General features: G+C 41.2%; 1 protein-coding gene across 1 annotated transcript; it reads right to left on the bottom strand.

The window, feature by feature from the left end:
- Positions 1-11,574: 11,574 nt before the first annotated feature.
- LOC104502571 (chromosome unknown open reading frame, human C6orf211) lies at positions 11,575-15,881 on the bottom strand (the record flags this gene model as incomplete). The annotated part of the gene is made up of 4 exons (XM_010159614.1): positions 11,575-12,342; positions 13,317-13,482; positions 14,973-15,214; positions 15,776-15,881. Coding segments are annotated over 4 exons (1,282 nt in total), but the record flags the coding sequence as incomplete, so codon positions are not given.
- Positions 15,882-16,583: the final 702 nt, after the last annotated feature.

Below are 16,583 nucleotides of genomic sequence, written 5' to 3'. Positions count from 1 at the left end.
CCTCTGCCCGGGCGGACAGGCCGCGGGGGATTGCGGCGTGGGGAGCGCCATGGGGCCTCCCAGCGCTCAGTGCCTGAAGGCGGGCAGTCTTCACGGAGGATGCTCGCAGAAACACGCTTTCCACTTCAAACGGGCACCGCACAACAAAGCTCTGTAAACCTGGGGCAAGCAGAGCAGATGACACTGGCGTGCTCCTGCTACTCGGGGAGGGTTTCCTTCCCTCCTCCCGCATCTGGGGGAGAGCAGCTTGCCTCCGGCTGAAAGCAGACAGGCCTCCCCCTTGCCTCCCTGACAGGTGAAGTAGATAAACATGGGAAGAGAGGAACTGCAGCTACCAGCAAAAGAAAATTAACCCCCCAGGTGTATTGTCGCTGCATGCCCTTGGCTGGGAAGAGCCTGCTTAATCAGGCCTGACCCCGTGCCACTGGGGACGCTGCCCTCGGGCACCGTTTCTGTACTCACTCACAGAAGTATCACCTTTCCTAGGAACACTCTTATGCATGGTTTCCAGAGAAGAAAATGGAAAAACTAGGGATAATACAGATTTTGGTTTTTAATCCTGTCTGCGTGCCTGATGCCATTTCACTGCTGCTGCCGCCAAGGGCCGAGAAGACCCATGCCCAGGCAGAGGGGTACCAGTGTGGATATCACCATATTTTAAATGCTACTGCTTAAAGACAATACCATACCTCGGCTGGAATCTGCCACGAAGGCTCATAAAGGAAAAGAGAAAAATCGCTTAGTGAGAGGAAGCAGTGCTGGGAACAGATCAGGGCAAGCGGAGACCCACACAGGGTTGATGTCTGAACTCTCAAAAGGAGCCACGCGAGAAAGCAGCTGGAAGAGAGGAGCAGGGACCTTGGCCAGAGGGAAAGTGTGCACCCAGGCAGTCTCCAGCCAGCTCAGGGAGAAATGCCTAGGCAATCCCTAATGCCCAGTTAAACTGCATCCAGTTCCCCAGCCAAAGTTTATCCCAATGTGGTATAAATCTTGATTAACACAAACCCTTAATATTTTTGAGGATCATGTTCCTGACCTTTTTGGCTTTTTCCTGTTCTATGTCTGTGACTGTTCTATCATATGAGGTACCTGAAATATTATGCTGCTGGCTGGAGAGCTCAACCAAAAGTTTGTATTATTTCAAACGTGGTGGATCAAAGCTGCTACCACTACCTGCCGCAAAACGCTGATCCAACATAAACTCATTCTGCAATTCAATCTATTAAGTATTTTTGACAGGTTAAATTTGTACTGGTGGTCTTACATAAAACCAGCATAAATCTGGCACAAGTTTTAATGTCCCCTGCAAATCTAGACAAAAATACCATCTTGGATTTGTCCAGCGTCTGACCACAGCCTAATCTGCCCCGCTACCAGAGCAGCACGCAGATGCAGGATTAAATGGCTGTGGCACTCTGGCCTAACTTTCTTAAGCGTGTGCTTGAGAGCACTTCCCCATCACTAGTCCTGCAGTGCCACGGCTGGTTCAAGAGCTACACTTCAGCCACTTCTACGCCCTTGGTGAAGGGGAGAGAATGCTTATACAGCTGTATCGTAGCGTAGATCTGTAACGTTATTTGGCTTTAAAAAAAAAAACAACAGCACTGAACTATAGGGAGAGAATGCTTATACAGCTGTATCGTAGCGTAGATCTGTAACGTTATTTGGCTTTAAAAAAAAAAAAACAGCACTGAATCTGATGAACTATAGCAGGAGGCAAGGAAAAAAAGGATGAAGAAAAGCAGAAGTTTCACCTAATACTATGAAAGAGAATGGGGCAGTTTGAGGGAGTGCTCTTTGAGCCATTTCACTAGAAAGAATTATCTTACTGCAGGATGCTCCCACTTTAAAATGCTCTAGGCTTGTTTCCTAAATAGTACTACAGGTAGAGTTCTCAAAAGGATTCCATCTTTCTTATTCCTTAACAGGGGCAGGAAATAATGACTTAAGAAGGGTTACTTCAGGATTTTTAGTTTCATGAGGAACAGTCTTCATGTGTGTTACAGAGAACACACAGACAGGATTTTCTCAGCCTTCCTGAGCAAAGAATGATGTGGAATCTCTTGATGGCATGTACCTAATGAAGTCACCCTGATTTTTAAAACAGAAAACAATTTAAAAGATTTCTACAATCTTTCCCTTCCACGAAAGAGCTCAGTGTTGAGGAAAGATGCTAAAACTGATCTGGGATATGAAACTCCAATTCCAGTAGCCAGTACACTCAAAAATCTAACAAGTGAGATAGTTCTGCGGGTTCCTAAATACCTGCACCTAACTGAATTTTCTGTAAGTAAATGAGAATGGATGTATCAGAATAATTTCAAAGCTAAAAGCCACATGATGATGTGGATAGCTTGCCCCTCACTCACCAAAAGAGACATCCTTTGTATCTTCGGTGATATGGATGGTTGGATGGAGAGCAATTGTTCCAAGTACTCCAACAGTTCCGTGTTTCTGAACACCTGGACCAGAGCTTCCCTAGCAAGTGACACAAATCACCTCAGACTGCCTTTCAAAGTGCCTAGTATGGCACAGGCTAAGATGACATTTCTGCATCAGTACCTGTAGTTTGCTAGCAAATCAGTCTGCAGGCTTCTGAGAAGTGAAAAAGAAAACGGAAACGAGTAACACAAAATAAAAGCCCCTTTAAAAAAAAAAGAAAGAAAAAAAAGGAGCTCACTGGGGCCTGCAGTAACACTGCAAGAGTGATACGTGCAGTTGCACAGGCACTGTCACAGACAGGCCCGATCTAGGAAAGAGGTCCCAAAAATACTGTTTCTTCAGGAAAGAACTCACCAACTCCTCAGAGCCAAACCCATTCTTAAGAGTGGAATAATTAACTCCTTAATGAAAGGTGAGATCTTACTTCTAATATTTGAGCTGCTTTTAAATATTTTCATTAAGTAAAAATAAATAAATAAATAAAAAGCACTATGAAAAAATGCATCTTCTATCATGGTATCTTTAAACAGATTTCAAAAGAACCAAGTGCAATTATAGTATTTAAGAGTGCAGACTATACTAATTTAACAATTTTTTTCTCCCAAGTCCTTGACAAATCTCAAGCAAATCCAACAGAAGTTAGGTCAGAATGATGCTTAATTTCCTGCAAATATTGTGAAATACAGACAGTGAAGCACAGAATGAACACTGAGATGCCTCAACTGTATGGAAAGCCTGCAGTATGCTTCTGGGCATTGTTACAATCTGTACTGCAGTCTGTTTGTTGGTTTGGTGTTGGTTCTGTTTTTTTCAAAAGCCCCATCGAGAAATGAGGCAAACTAGCAGGTCTTCGGGTACTCATGGGACAGAATCTAGAGGGAACAGGAAGTTTTGCTTCATTAATTCTACTGTTCATAGATCTTGTAATTTAAATACATCATAACAATAAAGACTGAATCTAAACGTTTAATAGTGGTTCTGAAGACAACATTTTTTATACTAACATTATAAAACCAACTTTGTTACGAACCTAAAGCCATTGACAACACCATACTGAGAAGGTGAAGTAGAATCGTAGAATGGTTTGGGTTGGAAGGGACCTTAAAGATCATCAAGTACTTGTGTTTTATCACACACACAAATTCCAAATGATTTCCTGAATGCATATACACATTTCAGTCACTCATTACCTAACAGCAGCTACAGCTGAGGTAGATAAGAACTGTACAATGTTAATCCTCTGTAGCAATGTTAAATAAGATGAAGTGCATTTCTCCAAAAGAGAATCAGGGGAAATTTAGTCCCCAGGACTCGACTCTAGCTAAACCTGCGGATAGTAACAGCCACATTTTTACAAACACTTGGCATGAAAGTCATGGGCATGACATGCCAAGGTTCTCATCTGCTTGCCTTCCAAGAAGTATCAAATCCAAAAGCACACTATGTCCCAACACCAAGTTGCGCTCCTCCTCTTCCGCCCCTTCAAATGACTAGCATCATATCCTGTAGTACAGGAAGTTTTCTTGAGGAGTGCCTTATCTTCATCTTACCTACTCTAAAAAATAATGAAGAAATCAAGATGGGACTTATCCCCATTTCTCGTTTGCCACCTGATGCAGAAGTCTGGCTCATGACCAGCGACAAGACAATCTGACGCAGAGATCCTGAACGTATCCTTGAAAATCCAACTCCAGTTAACAAAGGGAGATACTGCCTCCCTGGAGGTCATTTCGAAACACATTTACAGACTTCAAGGTGGAAGAAGGTATTAATGTGATTACACTACATCAGGGGAAAAAGGGCAAGTGGAACGACACCACTAACTCATACGATTAAGATGCGTGCGTGTAAATTGTGCCTAATACCAGTTACCACTGTAAATCTGATCATGGACAAACTTAAGAAGGATTAATTTGTCTGAGTAAGTCTAGCTGTTCCTCTGCCTAAACATAATGGGAGTCCTTTTGTACCCCGAAACACTGAGATTAATGCTGCCCTCATCCCGTGTGAACTTGCACAGCTCAGCTAAGCAGACGGAGACATCTTGTGGCATCAGTAAATCTCCTGAAGGATTAAGCCAGCTAGCTGCTTTTACCACCCTGGACTCTCACTTCTGGAGAGGTTTTCCTGAAGATATCCTATGAAAACCGTTCAGCCTGCCCATGAGCTGATATTTAATATCTTTGGATGACCGAACAGTAAGCGAACGTTTTAGGACAGCATTACTAGGTGCTTTCTTATCTTCTAAGGGCAGAATAACCATGCACTGGGGAAAAAAAAAAGTTAATTCTAAGACAGAAGGCAAACAGCAGCAATGAAAATGCAAAGCTTTGTGGTGTGACAAACACTGTACTGACACTTCCCAAATAATATATTCTGAAGTTTTGGAAATTACAGTTGAATTTTTTTACTTGTGAAGCCAAGCGTTATATCCAAAATACAAGCTGAGAATCAACAGGAGCACTAAAGATAATGTCCACGTAAGCAAATACTTGTTTGAAAATACTTTATGCACAGGCTAACATACCTCGATCTGTGTATGGACACACAGGACACAGAATAAAACACTCTGCATGGCTGCTTTCCAGCCCAGGGCATCAGCACTAAGTGCACAACATTAAATGAAAGCAAAGGCAAAAAAAAAACCCACCCCATGAAGTGATACTTGCCGTTAGCCAAACACAAGTACGATAAAAAAAAAAAACCACACAAAAAAAAGTCAGGACAACTTATAATAAATTACTTTCTTTGTAAATCTAAGTTTCTTCTTTGAAAGCTGCTGCTGACATATGAAGTCATTTTCAGTTTGGGGAACTTAAACCAGTTACAAAGTCTTTGAAAGTCTAAACTCGGCGCAAGCAGTTATTTTGGAAGTTCTCCGTGCGTGGATCTTAGGTTTCCACACATGTATGGAAACTCCCTGATTTGCGCTGGGCAATTAGCTAATGCTCCGTCTCAATCCAGAGCAGTAGCAGCAGAACTTGTAAGGGCCAAGTCCAGTGCCACTGATGCAGTCACAACTGCGAGCCCAGCAGGTCCCAAAGGCATTCAAGCGTAGCTCTAATCCAGGATTGCTTGAATTCAAGAATGCAGAGCCAGTTACAGAGAAACAGGGATATTTTCTGTTCGCATAAAGCTACTAGAGCTCTCGCAGCAAGTTGTAGGCCTTTTCATGCCTGGAGGAATTTGTCTCCTAATTCCTTAACCTTCAGCCATGGGTACCCATACTCCCATAGGGCTGTTATACAGGGAAGACAGGCGTCACTGGACAGAAGGGAGAGCAGGTGAAGGGATCCGTCAGCCAGCTGGAGTGGGAGGCGAGAGCTGAAACCTGTTCCAGGCCACAAAGAGGTGTTAAAAGCCAGTTCTCAGTTTCCTGAACAACTTTCCTACATACACCACCACTAAAGGGAAGCATGGATTCATCAGCTTGCCGATCCTTCTCTGCTGCGTTACTTTGGCATACACATGCATTTTAAAGATTGGCCCTTACTCTGCTATTTCAAGGGAACTCCAGGCGATTGCCTCTGGCACGTTATTCTGTGCATTACCAGGTAGGGGCATAAAGCCTTTCTCCACAGGTGCCTGATCTTCAGGGGTGAGAGTCTGGAGATGCTCCTGTGCCTTGTGTCACGTTCCACTGGATGCACAAGGTTTCTGTACACCCATTTCCATACGGGGAACGGGAGGTCTGGATGCCTTCTGCCTCTACGCCATCATCTATTTCTCAAGGTGCCAGGCACTGTACCTCTACACCTCCTAACAACCAAGTCCTCCTTTAAACTTCATCCCTGAGCGAAATACCACAACTGCAGGCACAACTCAGGGTGAACTGCACACTGAAAGATGCAACTAACTCCATAATCAGGCCCTTCTTACCAATTACAGTCACTTAGAAAGCATCAGCCTTACCATGGCAGTATGAGAGTCATCAGTTACTGTTAAGAACAACAAAGCCCATGATGTATACCTTGATATAACTTACCTTAGTCTGCTCAGCTCTTAATCTTTTACTTCAAAGACTTGGATAAACTGGAATGCCAAGGAAGATAAGAGAAATGCCTGCAAGCATGAACATTTTTCTTCACAGGAGGTTTGAAAGACTGTGATTATTTAGCTGACTGAAAAGTGATACATCAACAGCCGCACAAAAGTACCGAATGTGTTTAGTCATTGTGTATGATCATAATATGATGTTTCTTATTTCCTTCCAAGCAGAAACAAAGCCAAATGAGCCAAACCTCAAAAAGAAGTGTAAATAAAAACCCTTCTCACAGTACATCTGCAGAATTCACAACTGTAAAGCTGAGACGTAATGTGGATTAATTCACCCATATAAATTTAAGTGGCCTTTTATTTCCAGGGCTGATAGAAATATGTCTGTATCAGCTAGAATAAAAATTCACAAAATTCTGAAAATCTGTTTTAAGAAAAACAGAAAAACACAATCAAAAAACATAGGAATTTTTTTTCCTATGGGCTTCTGCCACTGCCATACTGGAAAGAAATAAAAAGACCATTTTAACCAGCACGTTTTCACGGTTTTATTTTAAAATCCTTACCTAAGTCTTCGGTGATTTTGAATTTACATTTTTCCTTTAAATTAAAATCATCCCAAACTTTTGTTTTTAAATCTTGGGTAAACAGAAGGCTCGTGTTGGCTTACAATGAAAAAACCTCACTAGATTAAAAACTTCTTATGGGATAATTTTCATGCAACAGAGTGAATGCTTTTCCTATGCTGTCTGACAGGGTTCAGGGATAAAAAGGCTTCACCTGGAAGTAGTAAAGAAGTTCAACCATGAATGAAAATGCACGATGAAATATAAATGGACCATTTCAACAGCACCACTCAGGGTCTATGGGACAGCAGTAAGGTGTGTAGAACACTGATTTGGAAATAATTTAGTTACAGCCAGTCTAACACTAAAATATTTCCATTTCTGCTGATAACACATGGAGCGTGTAGAAGTTTGGGAAGTGACCCTGATAATGACAGCATCAGCTTCACCAACCTTCAGTAATTATCAGATACATTTGAAGAGATTCCACTAGTTTTAAGGTTCTGAAGTTTGAACCAGAATATCGGTAGAGTAACAAGGCAGAAACTTCCCTAATACTGCCCTGTCCTGATGAAGAGGAACATTTTACGATACCCATCTCTTGCATCTGTATCTTTCAAAACTCCATCAGATAAATATGTTTTACAGCTTTTTGTATAAAATCTGTTTCACAGAAAAAAAAAACTTCAGGAACAGAGACCTGAATCATTTGAAACTGGCTTTCCCAGCCCCTGCCACAGTGAAATGATGTTTGACTTTTGCACAAAATTAGATCGTTTCTTTCAATAGTTTTGCAACAGTTTCCAGTCATACAATCAACTTATTGTCCACGTTGAATTATTTTAAGAAGCCTTATGTACATATGGAATTACTGTATATATCTTATCTAATAAATTATCAAGTGTTCAGACAGATGTGTGCACTGGCTTTCACTGTGCCCGTGACGTTACTTTTCCTCCTGTTTCATCACAAAGGAAAATCAACGCTATCAAAAGACTGGTTTACAAATACAGCTCCTCAAAGGTAGAATAAAAAAAAAAAATAGAAGTCAAAAGACTTTGGTCTGTTGTGGTCCTCAGAATTACTGAAAATGCCCTTTTTTTTTTGCTATAAATATTCAAATGGCACATGAAATGAAAATCTCAGTCATGTGGGTATACAAATCAGCAGCTCCTGCGTTATGCTGTACAAGCATTTGCAGTAATCTGTTGTAACAGAGGTACAGAAGCAACTTTCTTGAATGCTCAAGAAAAAAAAGATATGCTGTATTATAGCATAAGCTACTGTTATAACATGTGCTGTATGTTGTGTAGCAGCAAAGTCCACCTAAATGCAGTCGGCACATGCTGCCAATTCATGAAGCTGTAGTACACAAGTAATTAACGCTGAGTAGCTACAAAAGCATCTCCTATTTTCAACTAAACAGTAGCTAACCTGAGAGCAGAGCGCCTCATCCAAATATTTCTCCTCACTACTCCTTTGTGGCATGGGAGAATATAACACTGGCATTACAGCACCATGGTTTGGGGTTGTTTCATACACTCAATCAAAATTTTACAAAGATAGAGCAACAAATAGAAAAGTATGCTGCATATTCAGTTCTGTCCACAGAGAGCACTTTGCAGGTACAGCTACAGAAGTTAAGCAATCAAGTATTGGGGAGTTAATGGCTGTGCATTCCTCACTTACACTGTGCATTACCATACAAACTTCTCTTTGTGAGGGGCAAAAGATGAAAAGTGCTCACTCAATAGAGAACTGATTTCCCTTTTTTCTTCCCCAGCATGACATCACATCTTACATTAGCATTCAAATGCTAATCTGAGAATTAGATGTGTATGGTACTCAGGAAATCACCACCATGCTTCCTCACACACATTCATGCAGCAATCTGCAGTGAGCTGATCCAGTAATACTGAGGGAATACTGCTGCATCTCCTAAGGGATTTAGCATTTTGTAGGATTCTATTTATCATAACTTCAGAATATTAGCTTTTATTGATCTGCATTATGGGTTCCTAGAAGTAACCGCTTGAAAGCGACCTGGGCAGAGAGTCAGATTAACAAGCAGTGAAAAACAAAACCAAGTTTCTCAGCTTGTGTAAGGATTGCCTAAGAGGCAAATCGGTTCTTCAAGGATGGTCTCACCCGTGAAACAATTTTCTCTTCCTGCCCATTGCTCACTTTGAAACCTCTCCAGCAATGTAAGTCAGCACCTTACAGACAATCTGTCCCCACAGGTCAAGCAGATTTCTTCCCCTAATCATTCTGTCTCTCTGAATAAGGCAGGAAGTTTTCCCTGCACACACTCCACAACTTCTCCCTCTCTGTTCCTGACTCAAAGCTGTCGTTTTGAAGAGCATTTGAAACAATTTAACAGCATTTTCACAGATGAGAAACTGAGGCTCCGGTGCCGAAATTCATCACGTCGTTTATGTATTTGATCAAAGCACCAAAGTCCCCCTGAGCTCTCACCAGTCAGAGACCTTCAGCTCTCGACTGGAATTCTAATTTATGCAGTTTAATCAGGTGCCTAAGGCTAAGCATGAATTCATCCCTCACGAATAGTAAGCCAGAGATAGAAAAAAAGATGAGAACACTAAACCCAGGTCTCAAAACTAGAACCCTGCCTACAACTTCACATTGCCTCCTGAAATTCTGAGCATCTCAGTTTTTGAATACCTGACCTCGCAACTTTTAAAATGTTAATATAACTTCAGATGTAAAAAGAACACCACAAACAGATAATCAAGGTCATCAGCAGTTGGAGCATATTTGTCCACTGGATAGATCTTTATTGTAGGAACACAAGAAGCAGCATTTCAGAAAACGGGCTTTGCCGGCAGTTTCACTGACCAAAAAGGGCATCCAGCTTCAAAGCCTAAAACAGGTACAAAATAGTGCAGCATCTTTCCCCTACACATACCCACTTCTTCAGGCCTGTCAAATTTTACCCTTGTCTTAGGTTAACCATAAGCACACAAATCTTTCTAACTCCACTTCCTACCAGTCATTCCCACTCCTTCGCCATAGCACCACTTCCAAAAGGTACTCAAGTAAGGCCACTTCTGTGCCGTCCTTTTCACCGTGTAAGACGTATGAAAAACAGAACAGGAAGATTCTCTACTGTCTACTCTTGTTCTCTGTAATAGCTACCTTGGCGGCCAGAGGCAAGTCCGCCTCATTTTCGCAGGCCTAGACGAGAGCACAACCCAGTCAGGCCATGGGCAATTCTGCCGCCGTTTTCTAACCTGTGGTTATCGCTGGCGTTACGTCAGCCCCCCCATCGGAGGCCTGTTTCAAACCACAGGGGTACATGAAGACTTGAACCTATTTTTAATTTTTTGCTTTATAAATGGATAATGCATTTCCACTTGCATTTTGCTTCGCTCTGAAAAACCACTGAAGTATCCCTAAACTTTCCCCAAAATCCTGAGTAATTTGAGACCAGAATACAGAAAAGAAGAAACGGGCTCCCAACAACCCCAGTTAGCAGTAGCCTGTGTGGCGTATGGCATATGCTTCTCTGGCGTACGCGGCTCGGTGCGACGGGGGCTGTATATCCCCCGTGAAAACTATTGCATCCTTCTTAAAAAAAAAAAAAAATAGGGAAAAAAAATTTACAAATAAAGAGAATTATCACACTGGAAAGAGGCAGCAGTGCTTGGACTGCCCTTAATTCAAATCCGCATCAAATCTAAAACCCAGCTAAGGTAACTGGTTGGGTTGGTTTGTTTGCTTTGGGGACTTTTTTGTGTGCTTTCTTTTTGGTGGAGGTTCTTAGATAAACAAGAACTTCCATGTTCTTAAAATAGGATTGTGCTTTCTCCCACTGATCCTCCTACCAGATGGGACAACTCCCCTCCTACAGACAAACTGGCTAGCAACATCCACTTGTGTTTTAAAATTAAAATTTAATTTTCAAATTCTAAATTAATATTTACAAGGCATCACCCAAGAACTTTTCTCTTGATGTACAGAGAATTATACTCAGAACATCAAAAGTTATTTGCCCACAGACACAAGGAGCAAGTAACAAACAATTTATGTAATACAGTCTTGGTAGAAGTCAATTTTTAACAGTTTCAAAATATGATCCTGCAACGGGTTGCAAAGAATCTATCTGGAATTGATTTGTGTATTCTCCAAAATATTCACTTTCATGCAATGGATGGCATGTGGGGAACAAGTTAACCTGAAACAAGTAAATACATGCTAATGTGGGATTGAGGAAGTGATTCCAGAAGATTTTTCACTTGTTAGCCATAAACTCTCATATCCGCTGATAAAAAAAGGTATTATGGACAACTAAACATTCATATTAAACATCTGCTGACACTGGACATTAGGAAAACAAAATACATTGAAATGCAGAGGGATTTATCTACACACAACAGTTTGTAAACTTTTGTCCAACATTGAAGTCTTTTGTGGAAAAAAAACCCAAAAAATCACTTGGGAGAAAAAAGTGCAAAACAAGAAAGAATCTTTGCTGAAGCCAAGCATGGAACAGAGAAAGTAGTTAGAACTCAGACTGAATCTCTGTTTTGAAAAATTAGGAACCGTTTAACTAGAGAGCAGCATCAGACTGAATGACCCCGTATTTTCCACTTACCATCCACTCAGGTTCAGTAGCTTGAATCTGTTCACCTTGTCCAGGTTTTAGGCCAACCTGAGTGTCAGATTTCAGTGTTCTCAAGCTACAGAGAGGTGCAGGATGAAACTTGTTCAAGGCTTGATGGAATGGAACAGTATATTCCCATTTTCTATCTCCTGTTAATTTCCTATAGTTTAGATCACCTTTGAAAAGAAGCAAGTTTGACTTCTGTAGATCAGCATACAAGTCAGGAGCAACTTCAGCCATGCAGGAAAAGTCATGTGGCAAAGTCCAAAACATGTGATCCTGGTAAACCCAAACTCCCTTTTTCAAATTGCCCTCCCAGTTTATCCCACACCTAGACATCCACATATGATTAGCTGACTGCAGTTGTTTAATAGTCCAGTTAAAATCGTGCTTTGTAGTATCTGACACATACCAGGGAATACTTTTTCCATGAAAATGGACTTCATCAGCTAGCTTTGACGACAGCAGGAAGTCAGCCAACACAAGATCACTGACAAGCTCAAACCCGGCATTATCCAGGATTATGTCAATCCTAACATTACTTTTTTCTGTATTTCCTTTTTTGGCATTTACAAGTAGTGACCAAAGTTTTTCCATATCATTCACTAAGATGTAAGGTATCATGTTTTCCAGGGATTGTAAAGGACTAGATTTCTGAGAGCTGTCTCCACCCGCTGAAAAAGAAAGGTCACACTTATTGCCACACAGTGACACCTAGAAGGAGGGGGAAAAAAAAAAAAAAAGTGCTAAATCTCACTGTAATAACATTTTAAAATTCACATACCCTAAAGAATTTGTTTGCTTTTATTTTAGGGACATGAAGGCTCTAACTCCACATCTTCCTCCAAGATCAACTTTTTGTACAGAGGTCTTAATACAGACAAGATTTTGTGGAAGGAACCAAACAATGCTCTGTACTTATGCAGCCATCAGAAACACGCAGCAGAAGTGAACAGAGACAGGAGATCTAGATCAACATAAATACACTGATCACAAAGCTTAAAACACAAACATTCTCCATACTGCAATTCCAGAAAGTATCACTGGGGACACAGCAAAAGGAGTAATAAAAGCAGGCTAATTTTTTTATTATATCCAGCCAAGTAAGAACTTGTAAGTACAAACAAATATGACCTTTATAAAGATGCATCAGATACTTGGTGTGCACTGTTGCTAGCTAATGGACTTATGTGTAATACTGTGAGATTTCACATTCTACCCAAAGGCACCATTTTTTCCAAGAATAATGCAGTTATAAAGCTTTTAAACCACTTCCAACCCACACTGACTTCTGACTACTTCTTCCAAAGAAGTCTAAAACTTTTTAGAGTGTCAATAAAATGAACTGGTTTAAAATTTTATAGTTAGATTAATAAAAAGGCCTTCTGGAATGTGACTTTAAATGTTTCAGAGATACTGATTTTGAGGGAGAATAAGCAGAGTTATCAAATCCTCAATAAAGACCAGCAGTATAATGAAAACGTCACATCTAATACAACTAACCAGAAGTTAAGTATTTCCAGAGTAGCCGCAATACAGTACGGCTGTCAGGATTTCACCACATTATTACAAACAAAAGAGCAACATTTTGCTTTCCATTTGAAGTTCAGATTCTTTATAACCTCAAGTTTTTTCTTGTTACATAGGAGAGATATTTTCAATTCTTATGGTATGCACCACTGGCTTACCTGCAGCAGCTTAAAAAGTTCCTCTTTAACTTGCTTTTCCTCTAGATCCTTGATGTTTTTAAGAAGTTCCTGAAAGTAAGTGCATAAAGCAATAACAGCCTCTTGGGATTCAAAGAAGTTTTGAGCCTTTCCTTCCTTAAATACATCAAAGTTGTCAATAGGTGGGCTAAAAACAGAAGAACAAAAATAATAACATACCTGCCACATTTTCCATGACACTACATGAAACACACCTGAAAATGCAAGCACAAAGCTCAGCTTCTTTAGGCCACACTACTGGCCTTGGCTAGATTTTCCACTCCTAACTGTCATACTGGGTTTTCACACATCTCAGTAGCAGCCTGATTCCATACCTCACTAGAAATGACTGTACACAATACATCTTTGCATTTCTAACCATATACCCTGGAAGCGAACAAGCGTCGAGCACCAGCAATTCTGGGAACTGCACACAGAGTGGCAGTTCTGAAGGGCGGTCCTCAGACACGGAGAATTAAAATGATAACATACAAGTGAACTGATGGGGTGATCTGCTGGTCCAATTCTACGCACGTTTTGTGGGTGCTGAAGTGTACTTCCCATACGCGAGTCGCTTACGGCGATACTATTCTCATGACAGCTTTTAACTAGGACGTTAGAAAATTAACACAAAAAAGATGACAAAACAGTTCAGTTCTTGTAAGAAATACAGATTCATTGATCACGAGACATATTTGCACGTACACCTTTTGACAAATGATTGAACTTCCATCTCAGTGTGCGCTTAAGAGCAGCTAAATAATGGAGATCGAGAAACTTAAAGCTCACTGATGAAAAGCATCTGCTCAGGTTTTTTTTTAAGTGCAATCCAGCCAATCCATCTCATATTTGAAGGTTTTGCTAGAAGAGTTCAAATTACGCAATACACCAGTAGAAACAAGAGTCCCATTACCGTGCTTGCGTCTCTGTAATACCAGGGGCAAATCCAGAATGCACGGACCTTTCAATATTTTTTGGTAGCAGCAGGAACTTCAACTGCTCACTCCTACCCCATTACATTGTACTGGCACCTCTCCACAGAACCAGCACAAGCTTTCCCTGCCAAGTTATTTTTAACCAGGATCAGCTCCCAGAGTTCGATGCAACATACAGTCTGCAAACACCACTGTAACTAAGAAGATGGTGCAGAACCAACAGCTGGGGCTGCTTAAGCTGGGTCGAGTGCTGTAAGGAGCAGTCCTCAAACGGTAACTTCAGGTTTCGAGCAGCAAAACGAGTTAGAACACCCATCAGGTTAGCGGCTCTTGCATTTTGTGTTTTAGGCTGATGTGTGTCTTAGGAGATAATTTTAGACTAAAAACCTTCTAGAAATGCGAAATAACTTTCGTATCTCAATGCACATTAGTCTGCAAGAAGGGCAAGCCTTACAGTCAAGCTTAAGAGTTTTCATGTAGACCAAGTCACAGAAACTGAAGCATAAAAAAAACACCAAATGCTGCATGGAAGAAGAAAAAGTATTAATTTTAAATCTGAGGTGCAAGGCGAAGGAAAAAGAATAAGGTAAAAGCTTAAGATTTTCCTTTATCTTACTCCCCAGCTGTCTTCCTTCCTCCTAAAAAAAAAAAAGGGAAAGAATAACGTTTTGCACAGCAACATACCAAGCTAATAAATACTTACTTCTGTACTAATGCCGCATGAATTCTTCGATACATATAACACTCAGCATATAACCAAGGGGACTGAAACCAGCTCGGTTCTCCATTTCCATTTGATAAATTTCGCTGGTAGTCTAGGTATTGGTTCCACAGCGCAGCATCGGGCAGATCATCTTCTAAGGGGGTCACCGGTTTGTCCGTCTGCAGTTCATTCCGCAGTTTGGAGAGGAAAGATATAGCTCTCTTCTCCGCTTCAACACCCTTCTGAAATAAGTGGGGAACAAGAGTTCCTATTCTGAACATTTATTCCTCTAGAGACACTGATCACGTCTTCATGAAAGACGTTAAGTGGTAATTTTTAATAGCCAAACACGAATCCCCGACAAATCAGAGCTTGATTCAACTGAACACATACTGGTGACCAAAGCTCATTTTACATCCAACATCCTAAAAGGAATCGTGCACGGGACTTCTTTTTAGACTGGACTTTCTGCTCATCAGAGGAGAATGGAGTACTGAAACACTGCCGTGTTCAGGAGATGCTACAACCTATTGAAGTCTGCATCAACACAAAAACCTGAGAAAGTGACGCTGCTGCAGAACACACAGATCAGAAAAAGGTTAGACAGAGCAGGGAGTTCCAAAATTAACGAAAAAAAAGCTACGAGAAAGAGATGATAAAGGAAAAAAACAACAGACAAAAGGATTCAGACAGACAAGTAATGACTGTGGTTAAGAAACCTGCAAACGCAAAGGAGGAAACGGGCCTCAAAGTGTGTATGGGGCAGGGGGGGTTCTCAGGCAAAAGAGATACTTTCTTCTTACCTCACCATGTTCTTCAAAAAATTCATTTTTATGTCGATGCAGAGTATCAATAACTCTGGTGAGGATCTGGGGCAGTCTGTCTTTAATTGTAAAATATGCAAAGGATCTAAAAAAAAAAAAAGAAAGGATCAAAATTTTGTTAGTGAGAAGAAATGATGAAATATATTTTATCTTTTTTAATAACTACCAGGTCTTCAAAGTAAGTCTATGTGTCTTTAAAGCAGTGGACACCAATGAGAAACAAACAAAACAAAAAATCAAATTGGTCAGGTTCTGCTTTTAAAGAAAAATGTGAACAGCAGTCTTTTCAGGGAAGAAAACACTGACTGGCCCTGCCACAAGAGTGAAAACTGATGTTAATTCTAGGCTAAAATGTATCTCCAATTGCTCAGTCACCCAGATGTGAAGCCAAGCAAATTTTAAATTAAAAAGCGTAGAGATTTGTTCAAAGTTTAATGCATCTTGTATCAACAAGAAAACCCTTGAGCACTACTTGCTCTGCGCTATATACTCGATTTACATATCCCCCTCCCTCGATGCTGTTGATGTACGAGAAGGACAACGAGCAAAACGTGACCAGTGCCACGGAGAGCTTGAACCCAGCTGGAAAAACGGGTTTTACTCGGAGATTTCTGCCCGGCGAGTCGGAGACCTCAGGGCCTCGGGGCTGAGCAGTTACCCGCTACTGACACCTAGGAGACGCGGAGGCACCGCTCATGCCCCCCCGCGGCCTATCCCGCTCAGCAACCAGCCGGGACAAGGGCAGCGGCGAGCAGCCCGGCGACGTCGCCACAACGACGCGCCCCCC

This window comes from Eurypyga helias, unplaced genomic scaffold (genome assembly GCF_000690775.1).
Source record: "Eurypyga helias isolate BGI_N326 unplaced genomic scaffold, ASM69077v1 scaffold7219, whole genome shotgun sequence".
NCBI classification, from domain to species: domain Eukaryota; kingdom Metazoa; phylum Chordata; class Aves; order Eurypygiformes; family Eurypygidae; genus Eurypyga; species Eurypyga helias.
The sequence above is the reverse complement of the archived record's forward strand: the minus strand, read 5'-3'. Positions and strand labels throughout refer to the sequence as shown.